Here is an 11,869-nt window from a genome sequence, read left to right on the forward strand (position 1 = left end):
GCTCACTGATGATCACTGGGGGAGGATTAGTGTGAGTAGGGAGGCATTGATGATCAATAGAGGGATACTGGTGGTAGTGAGGGGGGCTCATTGATGATCAATGGGGGAAATTGGTGTCAGTAGGGGGTCATTGGTGATAATTGGAGGAATATTGGCGTCAGTAAGGGGGCATTGGTAATCACTGGAGGGATATGGGTGCTAGTAAGGGGGGCACCCTGATGATCACTGAAGAAATTGGTGTCAGTGGGGTCATTGGTGATCAATGGAGGGATACTGGTGCTAATGAGGAGGGCTCACTGATGATCACTGGGGGAAATTGGTGTCAGTAAGGGGGCAGCGGTGATCATTGGAAGAATATTGGTGATCACTATGGGGATATTGGTGTCAGTAGGCATTGTTACTAGTGGAGGGGTGCACTGGTATCATTAAAGGACTGGCCCACAGGAGGATGGACAAACCCCTATGGAGGGCACCTTGGCCCCTGCTGCCAATGTCACTGCACCCATGCATTCTTGGGGGCTCACCATCTCACTTCCTCGGGCCCCTGGCCCCCAGTCTGAGACTGGTAGGGGCATATTAGTGCCATTTGTGAATGGCATTGGTGCCAGTGTGCCAAGGGCATTAACTACTGACCTGGGCTGTGCTTCATGCCACACACACACACACTTTTGTGGTGGGACTAAATAGAACTTTTCATTGACATTTTAGGATAGAGCCACATGTGGCACCCTGTCTGGTAACCCCAGGCAACACCAAGTGAGCAATGGCAGCCATCCATGACAAGTTTGCTCAAAGAAATACAAAACAAATGAATATTCCCTTTCACAAACTATATATAGCTTAGAAATGTTCTAAGGGTGATTGTTTTCATATTTCAGCAGCAGGAAAAGAACCAGAAATCAAAATCAGGTGTGCACACAGGTTACCATGACAACACAGGCGCCACACACTATATAACCCCGCCCTCTACCTGACACTGTCCTGCCATCACCCGACGTCATGACGCACCTTACGCACGCTGCGCGGGTGCGTGATTCTGACGGACTGTCGCGAGCGCGCCTGAGGAGACGTCACTTCCTCTCCGGGTCTGCCAGCTGGGAACCGGAGAAACATCAACAGTGGTAAGGCGCCGGAAGTAGCGGCCAATAAACAGGAAGATGGCGGTTATCTAATCACCGGGGATGGCCTCGGTAGTATGAGTTAATGCAGGGGAGGGCTTTGTGTGCTTAATTGTTTGTGTAAAGAGGGATTATCACTGTCAAGGCCTGCTGTTGTCCCTAGCAACCAGCCTTATTATTGGGCCTGCTTCCTCCGAGGTGCCTCCTAATAAGTTAGTCTGGGAGCAGCAGTTGTATTGAATAAAAGTTTCCTACTGGGTTTCAATAGAAACAGATTCCTTTCCTCCTGCCAGGTTGCTTTATTTGACAAATGCAATGGGCAGCATGGTGTCTCAGTAGTTAGCACAATAGCCTTTGCAGCGCTGGCTCCCAACTTTGAATCTCGGCCAGGGCAATATCTGCATGGAGTTTGCACGTTCTCCCTCTGTTTGCATGGGTTTCCCATGGGTACTCTGGTTACCCACATTCCAAAATTGGTTTCCCCACAAAAAAATCACCTTAGACTGTATTAATGAAATATGACTATGGTAGGCTCAGTAGATTGTGAGCTCCTTTGAGGGACAGCTAGTGACATGACTATGGACTTTGTACAGCGCTGTGTCATATGTTGGAGCTTTATAGATACTGTATAGTGATAATAATGCAAGCTTGTCCTTTTGATCTGCAAGTGACTGTAATAGGGCCAATACAAAAGCAAAGGCTGTTTTAGACCTACAGTGCCATCATCTCCTATTCATATGAATAATAGTGTTTGGGACCCTGCTTATTGGATATGGCTACAGCAAATTGCAGCAGGATTTGCAAAAGGACATTGTGGTATTAGGATCTGCAGCCAGGTGCAAATCTTGTTGCCCATGGAGTGTTTTGTCATTCTTGGTGCATGTTTTTGCTTATTATTATTAATAATAATAATAATAATATTATTATACACTATTTATATAGTGCCAACATATTCAGTGCTGTACAAAGTCCATAGTCCTGTCACTAACTGTCCCTCACAATGTAATGTCCCTCCCGTAGTCATTAATACAGTCCAAGACCAATTTGGGCGGAAGCTAATTAACCTAACTGCATGTTTTTGGAATGTGAAGGAAACCGGAGTACCCGGAGGAAACCCACACAAACACGAGGAGAACCTGCAAACTCCATGCAGATAGTGTCCTGGCTGAGATTGGATCCTGGGACCTAGCGCTGCAAAGGCCTGAGTGCTAACCACTAAGCCACCGTGCTGCCCATATCTCCTCTCTGATCAGTGTTTAAAAACTGTCTCTGATGCCGCCTTCCTTGACACAAGGTTGTATTTACACAAATGGTCTTCTGGTTGTTAAAGTAGATCTTTAACAAAAAAAAATCTTGTTAAAAGCCCTCGGTCTGTCTATAAACCCAGCCTAGCAAAACCCATGCTGTCTCGGCAAGTTCTTCATGTCACCTTAACTTGCACCATGCAGGCGTGAGATCAGATCAGGAATCTTATTTAAAATGTAAAAAAAATGCAATCTTATTGCGCACTGAGATTGAGGCGCATGTTTGATCTCGGGCATGGGCAGAAGGTGCAGCCCACGACCTCCTGGGATATGTGATGTTTGTATCCCAGGAGTCGCAGTTATCTAATTCAGTCATTACTGCTGTGTTGGTAAAGATAGAAGGGTCTCCCCAAAAATAGGAAAAAGCCACTCTCTTATATGATAAAAAATTTGTGACAATGATGACAATCTCTGCTTTGTTTATGATCTGCCTGGTGAATTCTCCTTATCAAACACAATGCTGATCTTCTGCTGAGCAAGCATTATAGCAAAAGGCAGCATTTGGTGCATCTTAATAATTGGGTCCAGGGAAACCTAATGCAAAGCAGCCTTAAATCTGCCATCCAGTAATGAGGATCCGCTGATCTGTGTGTACAGTGAACCTCAGATCATCATTTAACTTGATGATGCAACTACAATAGTTTACCATAAAAAAAAAACAAAGAAAACGCTTCCTCTGCTCATAACATCGGTGACACCATTTATTATGTTTTATGTGCTTTCTGTCTTTAACGTTTTAGGCTTTAGAACAGCACTACATTTTCATTTAGTGTGCACAACATACTTGCTGACTGTGGCGCACAGTTACCTTTTTGTAGGTGCATTATATCAACCTCTCCCTGTTTTATATTGTGTTGATCACAGTCCTGGCTTGATATATTACCTTATGTTTGTCCTGATGACCATTGTCACTAAACAGAGATAGGGAAACCAGCACTTGTAATCAATAGCCGAGAATGCTTCAGTGGAGATGCTTATTGCAGGAACAGCTATTTGGAATTTTTCACTTTGGAGGGATTTCTTCTCTTTTCTGGTTGCATCTTTAAGAACGGAATCAAAGAAAAACTTCCTTAGCTGGTTGCAGACTGCGAAATGTGACCCAATGTGGTATTAACCTATCCTTTCTCTATACAAAACTGAAAAGCATTTAATGAGCCCAGGGAGCATACTCCTTTCCTTTGTGAAGATCTGATTATTCTCTGTTGTCCGGTTCCCGTCATCCATACTGCATGTACTGGGTAAACCGTGTTCTCCCCTGGCTTCTACTGCTTGGGGGGGGAAAAGGACAAAACTGAACCATTTGTTCTAAAGGTAACAGATTTTTTTCCAATAAGTCATTAAACTGCTTATGTGATATATCTCGTATACAGTAAATCTGCATTTTGGTATGCTGGAGCTCTTCTGTGAGTGGCATACAGCTCTGTGACCCCCTCATTATGACGATGGCTCTATTGGGACAGGGCAACACAGCGATAAGTACTGTAAAAAACAAAACATGGGTAGGTGAGGAGGGGCCACTGGAGAGCACTATAATATCTGAACACCAGTGTGAGTCTGACTCCAGAAGTTTTTTTGGAATGCTCTAAAAAAAATTAAAATGACCTCAGTTGTTTAGACTTGTGTTCTAAACTTCTAATGAATGATGTAACCTTCTAAGCCTTTCTCCAATGCAATCAACTTTCCCCACCCCCAAAACCATCTGCCCATAGTGAAATGTCAGATTCACCCTACACACTTCTCAGTGTTTTGGTCTCTTCTTACACAAGTCTCTCATACCAACATGACGTGTCTAGGGTTTCTCTCTGATCTGTAGGTTGCTTTTCTAGAATTTGGCAAGCCCAGGTCTCTAGCGTTGCATGTGCAGTTTGGGGACACTCAATCTCTCCTTGCCTTCCCACAATGCTGTGTGTTTGAGCTGGCTCTTTATGTTTGCTATGTATGGACTCTGTTAAGTATCTTTTTCTGTCTCCAATAGATTCTCGTGTTGGATTTTCCAGGACTGGAGTTTTCCTGGCATTACAGAACAGCAATGAGCAGGTGAGAATGAGTTTTATAACCTGTTTCTACGTTCTTGTTGGTATTACCAATTAATTGCATATCCTACATTCTGGATGTCTTGAGGGGGATCCTACTTACCCTCATGAAAATCCTTCACCTTGACCATTTAGGACAGAGAACCACGTTTCCTTGATGGCTTTGCCTGCCCTTTCCTTCACCTGCCAATATGCTGGATGGAATGCTGTCTAATGTACATGTTGTAGGCTCCACAGGACAAATGCTAGGTTATTACTTTATCCCTTTCCCCATGTGACCCCCAATGCAGCTAATGATTAGATTTTGATCCTAGGGGCATATCAAATTTTCTCCAATACCTGGATTTATCGGTGTAGCAGACTTTTCAGTGAAAGTCAAGTAAAAGGTGGTCATTTTTGTTTTTCTAAAGCTCTCCAGGGTCACGTGTGGTTTATAACGGCAAGCGCCCCACAAGCAGCACGCGCTCCCCAAGCAGCAGGGAGATATTTACACCAGCTCATGAAGAGAATGTACGTTTCATTTACGAAGGTAAGAAAGCTCTTTTTTTGGGTCATTGACACTTTTTACTCCCAAAGCACACCTAATCAGTAAAATGTAAGTTAATTTTTTTTTTTTTTTTGGATCATGATTACATGTGAATAACAGGCTTAAAATGTTAGGTTGGTGTGTGAAAAGAGTAATTTCTCCCTTTGGTTGATGGGGAAAGCATCCTACTTTGGCAGTGAGGAATCCCATAAACCAAGTGGCTCATGCAAGAGGGTTTGTACACGGGCCACATGCAGGGTATCCAAAATATACATAAAGTCCTATAGATGTAAAAAAAAAAAAAAAAGTAATAGATGTCCTATGTTACTGAATTACTTTACTTTCTCTTTCCCTGTCAGCTTGGCAGAGTGTGGAGCGGGACCTGAGAAACCAAATGTCTGGCAGTGACCGTGTGGTGGAAGAGTATGTGGAAAAGCAGCCAAGTAACAACCTGAAATGTAAGTCCTGCTATTTCATGACATCTTCTTTTTGTATAGCCCCACTGCATGTAGACGCTTACCCACTTTAATAATAAAAGTATTATATCTGAGGCACTGCCATTGCAAACTGACTTCTGAAAAAGCTAGTTTGTGGCCATTGTGCTAATCTCCCAAAATCTACATTTTCATGGCAACCCAAACAGGAACACAGAGCTGAGGTTCTGACTTTTCTGAAATTTAGTTGCTGGATATTTATTTCAGGTCAGCTATTCAAGTAACTGAAACCTGGTAAAAAAACCTTTTCAGAAGGTCAGCAATGGCAGCCCCCTTGATACAAGAATGGGTTAGTGTTTTATTGGAGCCCAGTGTGTCAGATATACAAAGGTTTTTACAAAAGTAAATTAAGGACATACAAATTAAGTTATGTGACCTAACTTATATTCAGAAAATTTGACAGGTTTGAGAATGGTATGCTTTTCATAAAGCTGAAGGTAAATCTGGTCATAATTTATCTTTTCTCACCCATCGACACACTAATAAAATGTTTAAATGCAACCTTTCCATTTTTTTTTGAACACCTATTTTATAACCAGTGATGCCAACATTGTTACTTTTTGCAATTCAAACAGATAGTGGGAGGGCCATCAGGGTACAGTTTGTGGCTTACGGCAGGGGTCCCCAACCGCAGGCCATCTGACAGCTGGGCCACGGCTCTTGCCGGTGCACCCCCAGCTGGGTCAGGAGAAGGACCCCGCTTGGAGTGGCACAATGGCCAGAGCTGCGTACCATGTCCCTGTATGCATTGCAGGCTCAGCAGTGGGAGGGTTGTGTCTCTGGACAGGTCTGAGCCTGCGATGGGAGTGGGCGGGTTCTGGCATGATGTCACTCCGGGGGAAGTTTCTTCCCCTTTGAGTGAGGGGCTGGAGTCTATGCATTTAGTGATCCGCGAGCCCAAAATATTTGGGGACCACTTGCTTACCCTCAGTGCTACTTCAGAGCCCCTATGCTAACAGAGGGCTAAAAGGCAGAACTTAAACCAGCCTTTTTGGAGAAGTTATTTAATCAAGTGACTTGCTAGGTGGATTGGTGGAGTGGACCTTCCAAGGCAGGCTGTATTTGTTTGCAGCTCTAGTGTTTTATTTATTTATTTTTTTGAATGAACCTAAACCCAGGAAAAGAAAGGGGTGGGGCAGTCAGAGGGATGTAGAGGGTTTCAATATTCTGGATGTTTTCCTCCCAGCAAATGAGTTAGACTTTCTCTGAATTTCGTAAGCTTCTAATGTACACCTAAACTACAAAGGGAGGCAGCAGAAGATGAGTGGTGGAAAGGATGGATGAGTCTGGCTGCAGCATTTATATTAGATTGTAGAGGAGAGAGTTGGCTTTGGTGAAATAGGAGGTTACAGTAGTCCAGATGAGAGATAAGAACATGTAAAAAAAAGGGATTCAACTCGAGAAGCCCTGCATGCAGTAAAAGGTATACAGCAGAATTATCTTCATGCTTCTACATGCTACAGCTAAGGTCCTCTGTGTTCACATTTGCATGTTGGTGGGCTGTCAGTTCAAGCAGATTGCTCCTGTCTTGCATGCATAAACCTGGAACGTTATTGAGGGGAAAAATTGTTAACATGCAATCAAATGTTACAGATATCAGTATTGATGTTAACCTTAACTACTGGGTTTGGACTCCCTCCCTCCTTAGCCCAATTGATGAGTTGTTTGCATAGGTTTGATTACTTTCTATTCAGAAATATTCTGGTTTGCCCAAACTGGACACATGTGAATGTGTGATTGTAAAAATGTAATAGGGACATTTGATAGGTAAGATCCTTCAGTGATGGGGACTGATGTGAATGGATTATTGTTCTTTCTAAAACACTGTGTCATATGTTGGCCCTATATGAATAGGACACATAATATCTATGACTATCCCATATTAGTTAGTGCATGGATCTTTTTTGTAGGAGAGTACACTGGCATTGCTTTTGCTGGCTTTGCATCTGTTTAACCAGTTTAACAGGTTTGTTTTCTGTTACTCCACAGCTTTTAAACCTGTTGATCTCAATGACCTGAAGAGGAGAAGCACACAAGAACCTAAGAAGTCATAATTTTTTAGGAGTGCTCGACTGTTTCCAACTGGCACAATTGGGACTCTCCTTCGTCCTTTTCCATTTGGTTGTCCATAACTGACATAACAAACTGTACTGTGTGGACTAGCAGAATTGTTTCTGCATCAACCCCTACCCTATCCCTCCCTTTTCCCAGAAAAAAAGAACTTTATCCCTCTACCGGTGTATGTTCTTGCCCTTTACCTTGTTTATCTGATACCCAAAATTTGTTGGGTTCAAGCTCTACTTTTGTTACTTTGTTTAACAATGTAGGATTCTGACTTTCCCCTTGCCTTGTTTGTCTGATACCCAAAAAAAAAACTAAATTCAAGTTCAACTTTTTGTTACCTTACTTACCTAAATTAAGAATTTGACTTTCCCGTTCCCCTGTTTTTTGTTACCCAAACATTTTTGAATTCAAACTCCACTTTTTTGTTACCTTGTTTGCCCCAAGTATGATTCTGACCTTGAGGGAGGTACATGTTTGTGTAGTAGCTGGGTCCAGTCCCAGCATCAAAGCTCTATAGGTCAACTAGCTTTTAAATTGCTCATCATCCTACATTCAGCTGTTGTCCTGCAATACCATCCAGACTAACCCTTCTATTAAAGAATAAAAAAAGAGGCTGTCTGGTGTACTAAGGTTTGGATGACACAGGGAAGCAAAGCGGTGGGAGTATATAGACTGGACAAAAACAAAATAAAATATCAGATAAAAAAAAACATATTGGGTAATGTGAAACTTTTCCTTAAACAGTTGAAAAAGCAACTTTTGTCCACTGCCTTGAATATACGACGAGCCCCTAATCATGGATGATATGCAAACCTTGACTTACTAAGAAAGTCACTTGTTGCTTTTATTCTTCAGGTACATTTTTGTTGTTGGGCTCACTGGCAAGACCAATTTAAAATAGTCGCATGGTTTGGACCAGCCTGCAATCTTGGCAAAAGGTTAAGTTTTGTATGTTATTTAAGTGTTTAGGGTTTCGTCAGGGCACTTGAGATGTCATTTAGATGTATGTGCAGTCAGTGTACAGATGTACAATATACTTTCCATGGGAGAATCAAGACTGCCGTTTCCTCACGGTCATGCTGGTGAATTAGTTTAAATCAGTCACTGGTCTGGAACAGATCTAGAGGTAAGGAATTCTGATGCTCATCTATAAAATGTTTTAGGTCTCTGACTCAAAGTTGCAGTATTGGCAGTACTGATATTTCTCCCATGATAGGTGACAGAAAACCTAAAACCAGATACCTCCCAGGGGGGCTTTACCACCTTGCCACCCCAAGTCATGCTAAAAGGTTGAGTATAATTTCAGCTGTAAAAAACAGAACTCCAGGCAAATGGCTGTCCTGGTCACCTTTCAGCCTGTAAAGGAGCAGCGGAGAACTGATGAGCTCATTGCCCATCTTTCTCTTAGCATGATCCTTGTCATCACATATACACCGCAACACCCTTGATTGGCTTGTAATACTGTTCCTTCCTCCCTGCAGTTCTTTTGTAATACAAGTATTTGCACTGGTTGCATTAAAATGTAATTTTGTTAAGAAATGTGTAACTCTGCCTGAGTTCATCTTTTTATCATTATTTTCTTGTATTCTTTGGTACAGCAGCAAAAGCTCTATAACTGTAGGAGAGCCGGTCATGACACCTCACAAGGCTTTACTTGTGAATCTTTTCATTAAACTCCATGGGGCTTCCATTTTATTTTATTTTTTCTATTGTGCTGTGTCAGCACATCATTGTGCTTTGTAAATGTATCTGTTTTTTTTTTTTTTTTTTTTGTTTCCTAGCGCAGCAGTAAGGCAGTGCAGTCATACTACCATACTACTGCTTTTGAAATAAACCACAAAATCTTCTAGTGCTGGCACTTTTGTGCATGTCATGTTTTTTAAGTGTGGTATTTTACATTGGGACTTCACATAAGTTTGATAAATGAGTTTATCTTTGCTGGTTCTAAGCAGCGAGACCTCCACTGAGTGACAACAGAGGGATGTGGGTGGAGTTTTGTCAATTAGACTGAGATGGTTAAGGCTGCCATCTTGCCCAGTCTTGTGGCTGCAGACCACCATTCTAAATCACTCACGAGGACTAAGTATATACAGATTGTGTTCAAATCCTGCTTATATGCATACTTGTTCCAGGTAAGTCACACTTTCCTATGAGAGGTTCTAAATTACAACTAGGTAACTTTCATTTCATTAGAAGGAGGTTGATAAAGGCTGATTCCATAGGTCTTATGGCAGGTGTCCTTTAAACCTGGTTGTTATAATATATGGGGTGGATTTACTAAAAACATTTTGACTGGTTAAGTGAAAAGGTACAAAGTTCTTTCTTAAAAAGTACATATCCTTATTTTATAATTCATTTTCTCAAAAGTTGGAACAAATTAATAGACAGGATTTATATAGCACCAACATATTACACAGTGCTGTTCATTAATAGGGGTGGCATGCAGGCAGTGGCATTAACATTGACATATGAAGATGTACTGTCTGTACCACAGAAACTGGAGTACAGTATTGTGTGACCATGATTTTGAAAGTGTAAAAAAGTAGTTTAGCTAGTGTTGATTGGTATAGTTTTTAGTTCTGTGTGTGTCTAGGGGGGATAGTTTTTGGCTGCAGACCAGTTAAAATGAGTGACAAAAAGCACATTGTTGTTATTACTAATAGTATTTTTATAGTGCCAACATATTATACAAGGCTGTACATTAAGTAGCGGTTTCAAATGACAGTGGCACAGGAGGAGTAGAGGACCCTGCCTGAAGAGCTTACAATCTAAGAGGTGGGAAAGAATTACACATAATGACAGAGTCTTAATTCATCTTAGTAATATTTAACTGACTCTGTAGTAAGGCCTAAATTTTACAGGGAAAATGCTCACTAGTTGAATATAAGCATTGTCATTTTTAAAATTGGCACCTGTAAAGGATATAAAAGAGTTCTTGAAAAATAATGTATTAGAAGCAGAATGTAATCCGCAAAGAAAAGCATGTGAGTTTGACAAAGCGCCATATTGTGATGGCTGGGGTCAGAGCATCTTCAAAGCTGCGGGTTATGTGGGGTGTTCCTAAAATCAGGTGATTAGTAATCACTAAAAGTGGTCCAATGAAGGAAAACCTGGGTGCTCAAGGTTCATTGATATGTTCAGGGTAAGGGAACGTTAGCTTGTCAAGGCTATTCCCACAAATGAGCTCCTGTAACACAAATTACAGAAAAGTATGTTACCAATGAAAGTAAGTGATAAAACACACACAGGGCCTTGTAGCTGGGTGCATAGCCATAGAGCAGTCACAATGTCCATACTAACCCTAGTTGCCATTAGAAGTGCTTACATTGGGTTCATGAGCTTGATTGATAATATTAATATTAGGCAAGTTTTAAGGCTGATTTCTGGTTCATTAACAACCTCTCTAAATAAGTGTTGGCACTGGAAGGTTTGCATAAGGGGGTTGTCTTCTTTCAGGTGTCTACATCAATACATGTGTGACATGAACACTTTGTATTGATTGTCCTGTTGCGGTGAAAATCGTGGAAACGAGAGATGAAGATGCTGGGTGCATTTGTAGCATTGGATTAGCGGCCCCATCCACCCAAGAACTGTTCTTTCCCTGGGCAGTGGATTTAGGTGAGTTTGTTCTATTCAACAAGGTATAGTAAAAATAAAAAACAAGAATTGGTTAGAGGGTTAATAATTGCTCAGAATTGTATTGCACATTAAACCCGGTACTTTGCAAAAGACCTAGCTATCGGACCGCTACCTCAGGTTATTTGATGATTAAAAAAAATATCTGTGCACAGATTGATTTTTTTTTTTTTTTTAAATAAATGTTTCCTTTTGTCCGGCTTTGTGCAGCGTTTTTTTTAAATCTAATCAATGCAAAGAATACATAACGGTGCATCACAGTGCTATTTATATCACAGGGGACCGTTTGTTTTTTGGGGTATTAAAGTGTCTTATTAGGACATGAAATGAAAAAAAAATGGGTCGTGAATCTAATATTAACCTTCTACACCATTCAGTCAAAATAATAAACCTGCTTACCTATTATTGTGTCAGTTCCCTTTGTGTTGATGAAATACTTCTCACCCATTGAGGCATGGGCGCTTCAAGCCCACCTGTGGTATTTGGCACTGAGATGTTAGCAGCAGATCTTTTAAGTCACACTGCCCCTGCCAGCCTGCCTGCTTCCCATAGTGCACCCTGCTGCCATCTCTCCCCAGGGACCGCCTGCCTTTTGGAGATGCCGCAGTCACCTAGCCAATGAGGCTCTTGTCAGATCAATGAATGAGGAGGGCTGTACACGCTAGATTCTCGTCCAATATCAGCCCTGAGCGAT

General features: G+C 41.6%; 1 protein-coding gene across 2 annotated transcripts; it reads left to right on the plus strand.

The window, feature by feature from the left end:
• The first annotated feature begins 1,003 nt into the window (after positions 1–1,003).
• Positions 1,004–9,085, plus strand: MCRIP1 (MAPK regulated corepressor interacting protein 1). 2 transcript variants are annotated; one of them, XM_072403406.1, is made up of 5 exons: positions 1,004–1,121; positions 4,398–4,459; positions 4,866–4,984; positions 5,341–5,439; positions 7,465–9,085. In XM_072403406.1, exons 2-5 carry the CDS (start codon positions 4,452–4,454, stop codon positions 7,527–7,529), a joined length of 291 nt encoding a protein of 96 aa, XP_072259507.1. In that variant the 5' UTR covers positions 1,004–1,121; positions 4,398–4,451; the 3' UTR covers positions 7,530–9,085. The 2 variants fall into 2 exon arrangements, with proteins under 2 accessions (XP_072259507.1, XP_072259506.1); XM_072403405.1 differs by having other exon boundaries at positions 1,106–1,190.
• The last annotated feature ends 2,784 nt before the right edge of the window (positions 9,086–11,869 follow it).

This window comes from Pyxicephalus adspersus, chromosome 3, assembly GCF_032062135.1.
Source record: "Pyxicephalus adspersus chromosome 3, UCB_Pads_2.0, whole genome shotgun sequence".
Taxonomy (NCBI): domain Eukaryota; kingdom Metazoa; phylum Chordata; class Amphibia; order Anura; family Pyxicephalidae; genus Pyxicephalus; species Pyxicephalus adspersus.

What these genes read in the sequence shown, in the direction of transcription:
- MCRIP1 (XM_072403405.1), top strand. An exon ending in TGTACGTTTCATTTACGAAG is followed by an intron (nt 4,985 to 5,340) that starts GTAAGAAAGCTC and finishes TTTCCCTGTCAG; the next exon opens with CTTGGCAGAGTGTGGAGCGG. An exon ending in GCCAAGTAACAACCTGAAAT is followed by an intron (nt 5,440 to 7,464) that starts GTAAGTCCTGCT and finishes GTTACTCCACAG; the next exon opens with CTTTTAAACCTGTTGATCTC.